General features: G+C 42.9%; 1 protein-coding gene across 4 annotated transcripts in view; it reads right to left on the bottom strand.

The window, feature by feature from the left end:
• The window catches only part of ZSWIM6 (zinc finger SWIM-type containing 6), a 114,814-nt gene extending 99,003 nt beyond the window's left edge, over positions 1-15,811 (bottom strand). For 2 of the 4 annotated variants that reach the window (XR_005255519.1, XM_038125854.1), the window contains exon 1: positions 15,134-15,808. Coding sequence is in view for 3 of the 4 variants with exons in the window: in XM_038125854.1 (XP_037981782.1) it covers positions 15,134-15,644 (511 nt within the window). In the remaining variant the exon portion in view is untranslated. Of the gene's footprint in view, positions 1-15,133 lie in introns of all 4 variants that reach the window. The other 2 variants (XM_038125856.1, XM_038125855.1) reach the window with 2 other exon arrangements.
• Between the last annotated feature and the right edge of the window lie 521 nt (positions 15,812-16,332).

Raw genomic sequence — 16,332 nt, 5'->3', positions numbered from 1 at the left:
ATAGCTGCTGTGAGGGTATTTACACAATGATTCTGGAGGGCTTTGGCAAGGATGGCAAGTGCCAGTCAAGACTCCTGAACCAGTTCCACAAAATTCTAAACTTGCAAGCAAATCTGTACACAAAGATTTAGTAGCAGACTCTTTTTCATTAAACCCAAGAGCTGTGATGAGAACATCCACTTGGACCTGTTGCATCAAGAAACATCAATCCAAGTAAGTTTTACACTTAGCAGCATTACTGAGACTCACTCAACTGCAGCACATAAAAATTGCAGAGTTTTAACCCTATTTTGAAAACAAATGCAAAAATAAATTCCCCCAGATTAAAGATAAAACATACTCAATTATGAGTGAAATTTAAAAAATACTTTTTCTAGAATTACATTAATTACAATCTTAAATTTGAGCAAATATATAAATGAAAGTGCAGGAAATAACTTCAGAATTTCATGTAGGTAAAGTATGTCTAGAAGCTCTGCTCCTCTCCCCTTCCTTCACCCTGGTCCCATCTTCCTGGGATTGTGCTGAATATAACCTAGCCAAGCTTCAAATTTGAACACTTCTGCTGTATTTGGCTCAAAGACCAGTTCTGAAGAGCCAATTTGCCCTGATTGTACTTATCTTCAAAATAGCAAAGCAGAAGTAGGAGTAGAGGTGGAGAGGTCAAAAACAAGACGACCATAAACCACACTAATTGGTACAAAAACTGAAAGACTGATACACTTGAGTGCTTTTCATTTTCCTAAGCAGACAAGAGTTCAAACTGGTACTTTAACAAACCTGGCTTGCAGAAGTCATAGTCAGCTTCCAAAGTATCACATTAAACACCTCTGATGAGCCTAAAACAAGATATGACAGGAAGTAGATATCTAATTATATAACCATCTAATTTTATACCATTAGCAGTGGAGCTATAGAGCAGGAAAGATACCAGACTGTGTAACTTCAGTTTCCTCAAATGAGAAATGTTTAGGTTAGGAGCCTAGACAAACATGTCCAGTAAACACCACCCGCAGAGGTTTGGAAGGATGTAGACACACACTTCAGTTAGGGCTGGAGGTCATGCAGGCTCCCTTCCATCAGGAGACAATCCAGAGAGGTAAAGAACCCTGCTTAATCTTTGCACAACTTAAGGACCCCGTGTCTCACTCATGAGTGCCTTTAACAGTCTGACACCCACAACTGTCTAGTCAGAACTGTCAGAATCCTCTAGGAAGTGAGCAACCCGATGAATTCTTCCTCACTGAATTAGGCCACCATTAAAAGTAAGCCAGTAATAAGCTTTGATCTCCCACCATGCAAGCAGCTGAGAAAGCCAAAGCACCCTCTCCCAGACAGACAAGGCCCACAAAAATTCTCTTTATGATAAAGAAATCCATTTCTGCCCTAAAAAATAGCCTCATCTGCACTGTGAAGTGTGCAACAAGGCATTTATGCACTTCTTCCCTCCACCAGTTACGGGCAAAAAAAGCTCTGCATTTGTTAGTTCCATCTGGAATAGACCACACATTGACTTTGAGTCCTGAAAACAGATCATTTCAGTAAACACACCTCACTTATCGAAGCAGCTGTCTGTTATTTAATTTCCACACTACAGAAGTTATACATAAGCACCATTCTGATCAATTAATGTTCTACTTGGGGAAGCAGTAAGGATACTGGAACACCACAAAGCTATTTCAGACTCTCAGTAAATTGGTATCAAAAGTACTTATTTTACAAGCAGTAAGGCTTTTTCTCACCTACAAGCCAGCCCTACAAACTGTGCTTGAAATCTCCACACTGTGCTCCATCAGTTCTTTCTCAAACATTACTAGCAGTAAAAAAAAAAAGCACCCAAAATCTCTGTTACACTACCACAACTTGCAACCTCCAGTGACTCTTGAGTAGCAACAGATGAAAGTTCAAGAAGCAAAGAAACTTCTCATTCTTAGTTATGTTGGCTCAGCAGGTCTAGCCACACAAAAAGCCGTGAACACTTACTCTAGCAACAGCTATGATGAAAATAAACAGGTCAACAGCTATGATGAAAATAAACACAAAACACACAATTTGGACACCAAACAACAGCATAATAAGGAGAACAATTGCTTCAAAAGTCTAGGTTATAAGTATGCTGAAGTTCAACACTGACACAAAAGAAGAGGAAATGTATGAACTTTGAAAGCAAAAAGTACCTTTTGCAACAGCTATGCAAATATAGACAGATATGAATTTGCACAATTGAACTAAATTGATAGGTATTTCCTTCCCCTTTCCTGTACTCCTAAAGTAAACATTTGTCTGGCTTTTTTTTAACCACTGATGGAGTGTGGGAGGGGTACTCATCACTTAGCCAAGGTTTTGTGCAACAAAAGAACCCCAAAAAAAAAGCACTGTGGATGAAGTGATATGGAAGATGGCTCACTCATATTTGCCAGACACAGCCCCTGAGCTCAGGAAAGGCCTGTCCTGGTAGCTCTGAAACAAACAGGCTGCCTTTTGCCACAGCTGAACTCCCAAACACAGCAGCTACCTCCTTTCCACAGGCAGCAATTCACGTCCACTTTAGACCAGTATAAGTGTGGCTGACACAAAGAACTAACCTTCTCAGTGCCCCCTCGCGCAGTCTCCTCCCCCTGGCATCAAGAGTAGCATTTTGTTGGCCAATAAATCAGGTAAAACTCACCAAGCAAGAGCTGAACTCATAAGCAGACCAGTCGTCTGGCTCACCATGCAACTCCACAAGCTGAAAGCTTGAGAACTGCAGTGTTCCTTTAACAGAAGCCTGCATTTAAGCCAGCCTAAAGCAATGTCTTAACTTCAGGGTGAATAACACAGTGGTCATCACAGTGGGTGAAGTTTGCAAATGGAAATCACGGAAAACCTTTCCAAAATACAAGTTCATAGGCACAGCAATGTGCATTTTCTGTTCTAAGAATTACACAATGAGGCACAGAGAAGTAAATGAGTCATGGCTCAGCAAATGAGTCAGTTCTTTCATTTACAATATTCACGACAAGTATTTCACCACGGAAAACAATTATTTTGATAGGCCTGTTTTGTAGTCCGTCCTTGGAGGAGTTCACTGAGTGAAAAGAGATTGCAAGCCTGCTGGAACAGGCTCTTGGAGAATTCCCATGCTCACAGCCACACTGTGCTTCTGTATCAGCAGCATTCTTTAGGGCAGCAGGCTCAGTCAACCAGGAATATGCTCCCTCCCTTCTTAAGAAAAGGAATAACTGGAAGTATAGTTACAACTTCTGTCACAGTTTAAGGCCTTTGTCACTTACAACCTTTGACAGGCAACCTAAGGTTTACAGCCTTAAGAAAAAGATAGACATCAGGCCTGCAGTTGCACTTGAAATCCGTATTTACAAAGACCAGAAAATACCTACCATAGCCCTTGTTCAGCCCACCACATCTACACAGGTTTTGCAGGCTGGTACAAAAGCTTCCGAACAGCTGACATGCATTGCTCAAGTCAGTGGAGGCCCTGTGCTGCTGCACCACATCAGGGCCTGCAAGTTGTCACCACCACACTGGACACCACTGTTAGACACCTACAGTACATACTGCCCAGAAACGTCGCAAGAGCCCCCTGCTTGCAAATATACGTATTCCTGACAGAAAGCACCTGACCAAAGTTGCTTTTACCTGTCCAAGAGGAGCTGGTCAATGCACAGAGTATGGTGTGAGGGCAGTGTGCTCTGCAGAAAGTAAGCCAGTCAAAGGTCCCTCCAGCCTGCATTGAACATGCTGCTGCTGACTCGCATTAATTGTATTCAACTTCTGATGGAAGATTAAATTGCAGGCTCCTTCTGCAGCGGTCCCACCTCCTGCCCACTTTACTAATACAGCATCCCCACTCTGCTTCTGATACTTCAAACCAGCATCAATTGCAATAGAAGTGGATCTGCTCCTGACTTCGTCATCTACAAACACCACACAGCCCAATCCCCAGGCTCACAACACTTACTATCTTACCAAGGCTGCATGACATGCTATACCTCCTGGGCTCCTGGAACAAAACATAGCTATACAAAACCCCCCCATGCCCACCAATCAAGCTACATGTATCTCAGGCTAATATACAGACACTCCTTGCACTCTAATGCTGCTGATTCTCCCACCCCACTCATCCGTTAACTTTTGCCTGAGGTGCTTTCATTATATCACACCACCTTGTCCCACATCACCCTCTCGCTCCCACAACGAAGTCACCGAGTATACCAAGGCCTTTGCCTGGAATGCGGTTCGGCCCTTGCTGGTTCCAATGCAGTGCATCACACTGGGATGGCTCTCACCACAGTCCCCAGTAGTAATGTCTTCTGGACTCAGGTTCCTGTACCTTTCAGCACTTCTACAAAATGTTGATTCCCCTCCCAAAAATTTCAACTTCTACCAATTTTTGTGCTTCTTCTTTTACTTCCTTTCACAGCTTAGTGTCTCATTGCTCAGTCATCTTCCTCTGCTTCCGCCTTCAGATGTTTCTCAACATTTGATCTCTACTTCTTAACTTCCTTTTGTTATTCAATAAGGGAGGGGAAGATGGACCTCTTAACAGCCAAGATTCACTGAAGCACATACCCATGATTCACATCTTTCCACTCATCCATTCTAACATTTCACTAGCTATCATTTCACACCTTGAGTATCAGGAAGGAGCAGCTTTGATCTTACTGACATCTTGCTCCTTTAAGCATATTCTACATACTAGGAATATTCAGCTTTCTGACAACAGCAGCACCCTTCTTCATCCTGCTGAGCAGACACAAATCCTTCCTTTTAAGTACAAGATGACTTTGGATCTCTTTGGAACTGAGATTACAATGCTCACATCTGTCCTATGTTTTTAGTCTTTACCACTTATTTTAGACCCCTACCAATGTTAAGTTTGTATTCCATATGGCCTCTTATCAGCAGGAAAAACTTCTCTAGTCCTTCTGATCACCACTGCAGCAACTCTGACAGTTGTCTTCCTCTTTCCCCTTCCTACTTTTGTCTGAAAAACTGTCCAATGAACTGTTACCACTCTTCACCAGAGTCTTGTCTGCACTCCCTTTCCCAGGTCAGGAAAATATATAGGTTCTGGGGGGAAAAAATATTTATTTTTCACAAGTCTGAGTACCATAAATATTCACTACAGGGGGTAGGGGACCAAAATAAGAAAATAAATATCTTTTTGCAAAATACAGTGCTTTAAAAATAAGCCATTTAATGTCTGTTCAGGAGAATAAAGCTACAATTTGGAAACAGCTTATAGTGAATGAAACAATTAATGCGATGAAAAAATCTCTTTGAAACAGTTGTACAAGACAAAGTCAATGGTTTTGTTGTACCACTGGCCAATCTTCCATCATTACTGAACAGAAGAAGCTTCTGCTGAAGTAAAATCTGACACCCTTCAAATACACAGAAAGTCATTATTATCTGAAAAATCAGAGCATTACCTTCGTGCATCCGATACATCTTATTTATGAAATTGAAATTGGAACAAAAGGTTGAACAAAAGCTACAGAACAGCTAAGTTAATGTTTGTTAAACTATTTTCCATCTTGAAAGCTGTGTTTCATTTTGCATGAAAAAGTCTATCCGCTTCCATGAGTTTGCTAACACACATTAAAAGTAGATCATATAGAGGGAAGAGTCATTTAGACCACAACCTCCTTAAATATACCTCATCAGATATCTAGTGAGGTCTTTGACCTCTGTATTATCTCAGGAAGTACCACTTCCCCACTTCTCTTCTTGGCCTCTCATCTATAAAGCATTTTACTCAGTATTTTATCACCTTTCTTCTCTTCAAGCGTGTATTATTTAATAAAACAAACTCTTGTTTACTCCTAAACACATCTTTGCTCCCTGCTACCAAACAGCCATTTACATTTATCATCTACAAAATTACCTAGAAATCAAACCTGTAAACTACTGCCAGGATACATGACAATTTAAAAACTGATTATCCAAAACTGTCAGTAAAACTAAGTGGTATGCTGCTTCTAAAATTTATACACAAGACTAAGAATTTTTTTCTCAGCTTCCTGATCCTATCAGACTTTCACAGCATCTGTTACATCATGTCCCAGTCCTAGTCGCTGCCTACCATTCATGCATCAGCACCTTGAGCTGAAGTCACCTCTATTAATTCATGAATATTCGTATTTCACAAGGAAAGCTGCATGATGGTGCACTCATGTATCATGGCTTGCAAAAACAAAAAGATAAACAGCCATGCATTTTATGTCATCCTCATCCCCCTGCTGTAGAGGAAGCAAAATTGAAGTTTTGGGCTACTGTATAAAATAGCTACACTAAATCCAGAAACAGAATATAATGTACTTGATATTTTATCCCCAAGACACTAACTGTAGACAGTTTGCAAGGTTTCGGTTTACAATCTAAATCAATGGAAGAACTGAGACCCATTTTGCATGTACCACAGCAGCAGCATAGCCAGCTGTCATCGGTAGTAACAGTACTTTAGAATAAAAGTGCTCCATTCTTTTCTTATTCTTAAGCTAATATATTAAACAATTCATTCAGACAATTGATTTTCCCCTGCTCTTGAACATAGGATCAGTAGACTCTGCAGAATTGTCCTAAAGAAGAACAAACCATGTTTAATCCAGTAAGCATGGTCACTAAATCCAGCTTTGTACATATGCAAATGAGTGTTTTACTAAGACTACCTTCCTTCCTCCCAAAACATTGCATTGTATTCCACCAACAGGAGAAGCTAAGTCTGATGGAACTGCTGTGGAAGCAACCAACAACTTACAGTACTGTCCTCCACTAAACTGATTTCCTCACATTTTGCAGAAGATCCCAAGATTATCTGTAAGTATATTTGGTAATGAATTCTTAACACAGATTTTTATCTGCTATCCTTTCATAGCCACAGCTGCACAAAAGTCAAAGAAAGGACCAACCATCAAGCATACGAAACTCTGAAAATCACACTACCTGTATATATTTATAATACTGACAAACATATCAAGCCCATCATTAATCATTGAATATGTATTGGTGCTCCATGCACTTCAGCTAGTCAAAATATCAAAGCTGAATGCAGAAATTAACTAATAATAAAGCTCAGGAGCCCCCTTTTGACAAGGGCGAGCTAGAAGCTGAAGTGTTTTGAGTTTAAAAAGTTTGTGCTGCCTTGCACACATAGTGGAACATTGCTACGCAGAAAGAAGGCAGGCCCCTAGCACAGAAGAGTCAAACTCTAAACATACAGAAACGAATCTGAGAGCCACTGCTGAAGCCTTTAACCCAACGTCAAGCTTTTAACACAAGCTTACAAACACTTAAATACTTAGAATACATGCAAACTTGATTCCCTATTCTGTTACAGGCTGTACATTTGTAACATGCTGTAAGGGTTTAACCAATTTTCAGTGCCTTGATGACTTAATGTTTTTCATTTCATTAGTCACTGTAAATTAAATACTGTAGTCAGCTGCACAATTCCTGCATAGCTCCTGTACTGTCAGTGCATTACTATCAGCTGTCAGTAACCAGTTAGCAGTTAAATCTGGCACACATACAACAAAGTGTCTCATTTCTTAGAAGTCATACAGCTACGCAACAGTTGATTTTTCAGGCCTTTAAAAGAATCATTTGAATGCAATTAACTTTTGTGAAAAAATAAAGCAAAAAAGACACAATAAAAATATAAATTAACACGTATGTCTATGAAATATCTTACTATGCCATTTCCCCCATTACTTTTCCAATGATGCCAAAATGTATTAAAGGTCTTACACCAACTAACTATGAAAGATGACTTATGTAACCAGCTGGATTGTTAAATAAATTACGATGAAAGGTAAATCATGTGAATTTTTAGAACATTAATTCAGTACATAAGCTGCCTATTTATTGGATCAGCTACCTCTACTAGTGCAGATTTAAACTTACTGAAAGGTTTTACTGCATCCTTCCAATTAGCATCAGCCATTGCCCTTGCATTTCCAAAGCAAAACTTCCAGGAACTTAGACTGTACACTCACTTGCAAAGAGGCTGTACACTCACAAATACACTCACCTTCAAAGATGAATAGAGGCTTACAGTAAAAAAATAATAATAAATAAATAACCTTGAAAGCCACAAATAAAAAATTACACTCTCCTTTTTAAAGCATGTAATGATATACATCACGATTACTTCAAAATACACTTTAAACACTGCTGAAATCTGCCCTCTTGAATATTTGGTTTTCACTTTTCAGAGGTGGTGTTGGTATAAATTCCACATTAGGAGACTCTTTAGTCTACACTGAATTGTATCACATCAGAAAAAGTCTTTTGTATGCCCACTCAGCTCTTACAGCAGGCCTTTTATCAGTTCTGACTTAACCACAAAGGAATTCTCTACACTGTAGTTACTATTAGAAGGCTCGACTCCTCCGGTCTGTTTGCACATTTGCAGAATTCAGTCAGAAAACATCTATTTTAAGATGGTGATTTACATCTCAACTTTTCCAGACTTCCTGGCCCTCCACAGCATGGCCAAGGCAACAAAGACTGGATGCATGTTGCTGCTTCACAGGATAGCAGGGTAATGTGCCACAAGGCCATCACATAAATCATGGTAATTGGCATGTAGCTGGAAGGAGAATGCAAACCAGTGTACAGCATCAGCCAACACTGCCAATGATCCAGGTCACAGAAGGTTATGAAGCCACGTCAAGGGCTGCACATGTACCCAGCTGAGAACTTTTTACGTACATCGTCCTGGACAGTAAACCAACAGCAAAAACTGGAAGTTCAAGGAGACAAATCTCTCAGAACAAGTGCAATTGTTGGACAGCACTCAAGTATTCACGTGCTGTCAGGCTGACTGCATTCCAGGCAATCAGAACTCACATTAAATCTGTATCCTTGCTGCACATGAAAGCTTTTTAAGATTTCAAATAAGTTCATCTCACAGAAGCATATTCATAAATTAGGATACCTTTTGTCAGTTAAAACAGTGTCGTCCTTTTTTGACTTGGCTTTTGGGTTTTTTTAAAGATGCAGTAAATTCTCCTACCTTACCCCTCAAGAAAATAAGCTAAAGAGAAAGCAAGTTAAGGAATGTCAGCAGCTTTCCTAAATTTTGCACTCATATTTACACTACTACAAAACTTCACACTTTATCTTGACATCACTCAATTACCTAGACAGAAGATGACACTTAAATTGAACTCATGCAGACATATCTAAGAGCATGCCATCTACTATAGTTCATTCTTCAACAGCAAGAACTGCACCTGACAGTTTACTACATTTTTTCACTTGAATTTTTTTAATTAGAACTTGACCAGAGTCTGCTGCAAAATGCAGCTACTAGCAAATGATTTTTAAGGAAACCAGTTTGTCTGATGCTGCCTTTCAAATAGCCCTCTGTCACACACAGATTTTGCATTTAATTAATAGTTCACTTCTGAAAGTTAGCACACAGGGAGAGAGAGTAAATGCAGGCATCAACTGCTGGTATGACAAGTGGCTCAAATTCAAACATTGCTACATACCAAAGCATCGCATCATATACAAAGATGGAATCACCTTCTAAAAGGAATGGCAGATTTGAAAATGAAAATTGTTTTCTTGGAAGTGAGGAAAGCCTTGAAATTAGGGGAAAATAGAACATAAGAAACATGAAAATTGACTGAAAACACACAATGAAAAATTTTGTTACATGAACCAAATACAACACTCCTGTATAAAAAATGATTTCACGGTTTAAAACTTGTGATGGCAAGTAATTAGCAATTATTTTCCTTAAAAAATAAATTAATTCTACAGTAGTACTGACATTGTCCAATTACATTTATCCTACTATTCACAATTACACAAGAAGATTATACATACAAGTTTTACTTTTGTATCTTGAAATCACTCTAAAATACTTACACTCTCTTGAAATCAAGAATAGATTTTTTTGGAAAGCCTGAATTAAACGCAGGAGCTGATTTAAAAAGCTTTTCCACCTTTAGCAATCTGGTCTTGAAAGACAGCTTTTTTTTTTTTTGCTTTTTTAGCTCTATCTTTTTTTTCAGGGTATCCAAAGAAATTATTCAAGGTCAAGGATAGTGTATTAGAGCACACACACAGAAAATAGCTTGTGTATTCACCAATTAATGCATTGCATTCCAAATCGTACAAGGAAACTAGAATGCATTAGATGTCTCCCTTTCAGGAAGGGACATTTAAAAATTAGCTTACTAGTTTCTGTTCTGGAACTTGGAAATATCAGTAGTTATTTCTTAGAGCAAACTGAAACTGGAATCGATGAAGGCATTTTCACAAGACTACTAGGCTTGGAACTAAGTCAAAAAACAGCAAAAAGTCAGACATCATTTGTTTACGCCCATACCACAATACTGTATTAACAAATTCTGGATTACTTGTTTTACTCATACATTTCTAACCAAACCCCCTTCGATGAACAAGATTGTTCCTTCACCATGTCAGCACACAAAACTCTCCTCCTCAAATAGGCAGAATTTAACACAACCTTTTCCCCTTGGAAAAAGTTCACTACACATACCAGAACAATTCAGTATCACAGGTCAAAAAAGTTAATACTAAACACAGCACCTTCACTGCTGCTAATGACAGCCTTAGGTTTGTCACACAACTCGGTATTACTTTCATTAAGTAAATCCTTTTACTAAATACATCTGTCCTACAGGTTTCATCAACAACCACATATATATTGCATGCACCAGTGAGGATCACCATATCTGCTAAAAGTCGCAGTTCAATTCACAGCACAGTATAACATTTGTGTCACCTTTGAGAACAAAATACTTGGTATGGTTTTATCACAAGAAAAAAACAGTGTTTCATGTTATACCACTGGCACTCAAACAACTGAGTCCCAAAAGAAGAGAAATTGCCTTTGTTTTACTTGCTCTGCCATTTTAGAAAGTTTAGGGTGTGTTTTTTTGGTGGTTTTTTTTTTTTTTTGGTAACAGTAAAGATGGCTAGGAAAAATCAAAATTTACCTCAAATCATTGTCCACCAAAAGCATCTGAAATCTGCTGACTACAATACAGATTCCACCAGAATTACATGCAGCCACCAATTCAGTTTTCTAAAGCCTTCTCTTGCTCCTGGTGAAAAAAAAGGCTTCTCCTGGTTTTGAAAGCAGAACAATCTCCAGTTTTTAACTTAAGAACAAATTAAAGAAACATGAGTGACCTTCAACCACTATTTAAGAAAGGAGAAATTTTACTTTTCTTTTCTCTAAGAAGCATTTTGGTTACATCCTCCAACCAGGTATCCCTGAGGGGCTTCCAAAACATGATCTTGCAGCTCCAAGCTAATGATGCTCTTCAGCTGAACCTCCTTGCACAGACAAGGCAGCTTTCTATCTTATAATATTAACATCATATTCTAGAGCTGTGGTGAGTGCCAGTCAATGAATTCTTTGTATTTTCCTTCCCTAGTAGTACCCTCCCTCCAACTCACTCCCTTGCCATTCCTACCTAAAAGCATGAATTACCACAGTCACAGAGCCTTATGCTACCCTCTAACTCCTTTACGAAAGGCCTGTATGAGCAAGCAGAGTCAATGCAACAAAGACAAACCTACCTCAAGTTACCAACAGACAGGGATATACTGTAAGAGTACCTGTATGACATATCAAAAAATTCTCAAGTACTTCTAATGTGGCTGCAGCAGTGAAGCTGAGTTTTACAGCACTACAGCCAAGGCAACCTTTGTCTTTTCCCAAGCAAGAGTCATACCAGCAAAGGCACAGGGGTTTATTTCTTCTCCTAGAATAGCTGCATTAAGGGCTCTCGCCAGGTCAGCTGTGCTATTGAGGGATCACACCTCTTCTAACCTTGACAGCCACAGCTGTGACAACAATACAGTACTGTGTACTAATTCAGGACTAACCTCAGAAACCAAATATACACTTCGCCATCTAAAACTATCTGCTTGCTCCTGGCATTTTCAAAATTTGGCCAAATGAAACACAGTCAATTTCTAATTTTCCTTCCAGACTGTTATATTTACTCACAAAGTGCTTTCTTATTTAGACTTTAATTTTTACTAAAAATACTTGGTTTGAAATAAGTTAAACACATGCATGGTAAAAGAGCTGTTTTATACCGTTGGGAAGGTTTGCTTTAGGAACCTGCATTCTCTGGCTCTTTTGAAATAAACTAAAGAAAAACTTTCATGTACAGTTGAAGCATATCAAAAAGATATAAATACATCAATAAGTTCGATGCAAAATTGAATTCTGAAGCCATCTTCTTTGGAGAAAAGCCTTTCAAAATTAGGTGATGCTAATTATTATGCTAGGACAGCACCAATAAACTACAAAATAGGCTAGCAGACAACCTTACTGCCCAATTACCAAGAAGATTATTTTTGTGTATCACTAGTATCATCTACATTTGTAGATGTGTGTACATTTGTGTATCACTACATTATCTTCATTTTATTTCAGATTTTCTTTACAACAAGATAACACACAAGAGACTTTGTTGGTAGGCATGAAGGAGGATCACATGAAGATTTTCAGCAAACCTTAGATAGAAGGTTTGGGAAATCTTCCTGCTTAAGATTATTTACCACGATGAAATAGTCAGAATGTTTATTCACAGCTAAACTAAAAAACTTAAAATGTAAAATTCAGAAGGAAATGGTGTCATTTAACTACCGCTGAACCAAAATTTATGCGTCTCTCGAATCAAGCCCCGCACTCCCTGTTTATAGCAATACTTCAGGTTACAAGTAGGACTGTTAGAACTGATATGTAATAAAATGTATTTTGTCCAATAACTGCACTTTTCCATAGTTCAACAGTAAACATTTACAGAGTTTCCATTACTCATATCATAAAGAACATAAGTTCACATTTATATGGTGACTAAACATGCACTTACATAAATTTAATTCTAAGTTTTCATCAATGCTACATATTCAGCTGTATTATATGGAATCAATTCCATTCTCTGCCCAACATAACTCAGTCTAGAGCAGAATTGCCTTTAACAGCTGCACCTTTCTGCTTCACTAGGAATATCTTGTCAGCAAGACCCCGGTCTTAATGACACAGCTACCTACCCAAATTCCACAACAACTTTCCTACAGCAGGACCTACCCAAGTCCTCCACAACTCCCTCACCAAAGGCCACTGTCAAAACAACTGACATCTTTCATTTCACCAGTTTCCACTACTATTTTTGCAAGAATTTCAAAGGAGGCTTACATAAGGTTGGGGGGGAAATATAACAAAGCAAATGTATTTTCAGCAGCAGGTACAGTATTTGTTTGAAATGCATTTAAAGGTTCCAGAAAAAGCAGTCAACACTTAAATCGTATTCATGCATATCTTCTTTCTACATACTGACCCTCGCCAACAGTACTCAATGCCCTCCCCTTTGAAGACACACAAAAAGTTACTTTTTTTCTTTCACAACTACTCACTGAGGCCTATTCCACTGCTGAAAGCAAGCAAAGCAAAGTCCTCGCTGGGTGTCTGCCTCCTAGAGAAGATTGCATTTTTTATTTATTGCCCCTTGGCTTTATTTTCACAGTGAATTCCTGGCTTAAATGCAATCAGCCAAGAAACCCTCCCTACGTGCACTCCTGTCATTCCTAATCGCTTGCAAACAGAATCAAGGGGAAGCGAAAGGGAAAAAAAAATCTCAGCACTGCCAACCAAACTAAAAAAGCCCTATTTCTGGTTTTGCCAGTCCTAAGCAACGACAGATGCATCTCGGAAAGGCCCATTGGAAAGAGAAAGTGAAAAGATTAAATTTAAAAGAAACTTGATTTAAAAAAAAAACCAACTAAATTAAAAAAAAAAAAAAGAAAAGAAAAGATAAAGTCACCCTAGGCAGAAGAGAGGGGCACTGAGCCTAAGAGCAGGGTCACATCTTCCCTTCGGAAAAAAAACTGATAGCTCATTTGCAAGGTGCCCGCCAAGTCAAACCCGCAGCAGGCAGCGCCGAGGTTTTGGGGGAGTGCGAAGGAGGGAATCCCAGCGCCCCACACACACACAAACACACACACCGAGCCGCCGCCGTCAACAAAAGGCGAGCAGCAGCCTCTTTTGTCTGTCTTCCCCTTTTAAGGGGAGGAGGAGGGGAAACGACAGAAAACTGAGAGGGGGGAAACAAAAAAAAAAAAAAAAAAAAAAAAAAAGACGCAAATAAACATGAAAATGGGAACAAAGTGGCCGGGTCGCACAAAGAGCATCACTATCGGCAAGGGGACTATCTGTCGGGGGCGGCGGCTCCTCTTTCATTCAAGGAATGGAAGGGGAGCCGCCCCCGGCAGACAGCCCCCACAAAAGTGGGGGAATACCCACCTCTGCAGCCCTTTAAACACTGGCAGGGAGGAGTTAACCAAGGGAGCCCGCAGCGGGTGAAGAACAGCGGCAGGCGGCTGGGCTGGGGGTGAGGAAGAGCAGGGGGGTATTGTTCCAGTAGGAGGAAGACCTTCAATTTCCCCCCCCCCTTCGTTGTCACCAAGCAGCTCATCCTAAAGCGACCCCCCCAGCCATATCACCCCCGGCGGGGAGAATCGCGCCCCCCCCCCCCCCCTCCGGCTCGTCGCCGCTGCCCTAGAAATGCCTTTGTTCGCGAATCCCCCCCGCACTCCCGCTGCTGGGGTCTCGCACCGCTTTTATGTCTTTATTTTGGACGGCGGCGCATCCCTCCCCCCACCCTTCCCCCGCCGGCCGCCCTTCTGCTGATTCATTTCCACCGGCGGTCCCCCTCGGGATGGGGGGGCGGCATCTCCTCGCTATTGTGGCTCGAGGAAAAGCGATGACCCGGATTACCGGGGGTGGACGCTGGTAGGAGGGCAGAGCCAAACGGGATTATACAGGCTGGATTACCGGGAGCGAGCACGGCACTGCTGCGGGGGCTGCGAGTTAAAGGGACAGGCGGGAGCCGTGTCCGTGTCACGGAGGCAGGGAGCCACTGCGCGTCCCGGGCGCGAGGGGGAGGAGACCGGCGGAGGAAGTTGCCCGGCCCACGGTACAGCCGGGGAGCGAAGGGTTCGCGCCGGCCGGGCCGCAGGCGGCGAGCTGCAGCGGAGAAAGAGGGACGGCAAGCGGGTGACACGCAGGGGGAGACCCGCGGCCCCGAGCGGCGGCGGCCTGGCCCGGGAGCGGAACCGGCCGGTGACTCACCGACTTGCAGGACGTTATCGACGCAGCCGCCGTCGAGCAGAGCGATGCCCCTGCGGAAGGGCAGCCGGTTCTCGTCGGCGGCAGCGGCGGCGGCGTCCATGGCTCCGCCAGGCGCGGCGGCGCCCCCGGGACCGGCGGCGGGATCCTCGGCGCCGGTGTTGAACGAGGAATACATACAGATCTCCCTCTCGCTGCGGGGAAAGGACCAGTAGACGATTCTGCGCTGCACCGGCTCCGGGATCCGTTCGAACCGCTCCTCCACACGCTGGAAGGGCCACTTCTCCGCCACCTTGCGAGCTGCAATGTCCAGCAGGGACTCGGGGCTCTGGGTCTTGCCGAGCGGCAGCAGCCCCAGGGCGGCGGCGGCAGCTGCGGAGGAGGGTCCGGCGCAGAGCGCGCCGCCGCCGGGCCCGGAGGCGCCCGCCCGCTGCCCCGGCCTGCAGCCCGAACCATAGCCGGGTCTGCAGCAGAGGCGCTTGGCGGGGTGGGGGAGCTGACCGCGCTCCGCCATGATCGCGCCGCTTCTAAGCCGACAGCGGAAGTGGCTGTACCCTATAAACGGCTCCAGGAAGGCAGCGAGGGCCCGCGAGCCCCCGGGGACACGCCCCTCTCTGCCCTTATGTGGCGAAGAGGGCGGGGCCGCGTGGCCTCGCCGGCTGCAGGAGGCGGGTCTTATGCAAAGAGGCTTCACAACGTAAATAGAACGGCTGTGGGGGGGAGGGGGAAGAGCTAAGGGGTGGCTCCCAGCCCTCCCCCCCCCCCGCTTTCCCAACCTCTGCTCCCGTTGATGTCACGCGCGCAAGCCCGGGCGCGCCCTCGCGCGCGTGGTGGGAAAGGGGGCGTGGCCGGCGGCGCCCCCCGCTCTGTCGCCATATAGGGAATGGAATGCGGGGGCGGAGCCGCCGCCGCCGCGTGAACCCGGTCACCTCTGCCGGGAAAGCCGGAGGGGCGGGGCGAGCCGCGCCGCGCGGACGGGAAGTACGGTACCGGCGGCGGCCGTGCCGGGGTGGAGGACCTGCGCTCCCGCTTCAGAGGCGGGCCGAAACAGGCGAAGCCTTTCCGTCCGCCCCTGGATCAGGAGCCCAGATGCATGCCTATGACAAGCTCTTGAGCTACACGAGTGGCGCGCTCCAAGATGTGTTAGTATTGAGTTTTGTGGAGAGCTTTATTTCCTTTCTATTAGCGGTTGTACGGTAAAG

This window comes from Motacilla alba, chromosome Z (genome assembly GCF_015832195.1).
Source record: "Motacilla alba alba isolate MOTALB_02 chromosome Z, Motacilla_alba_V1.0_pri, whole genome shotgun sequence".
Taxonomy (NCBI): Eukaryota; Metazoa; Chordata; class Aves; order Passeriformes; family Motacillidae; genus Motacilla; species Motacilla alba.
The sequence above is the reverse complement of the archived record's forward strand: the minus strand, read 5'-3'. Positions and strand labels throughout refer to the sequence as shown.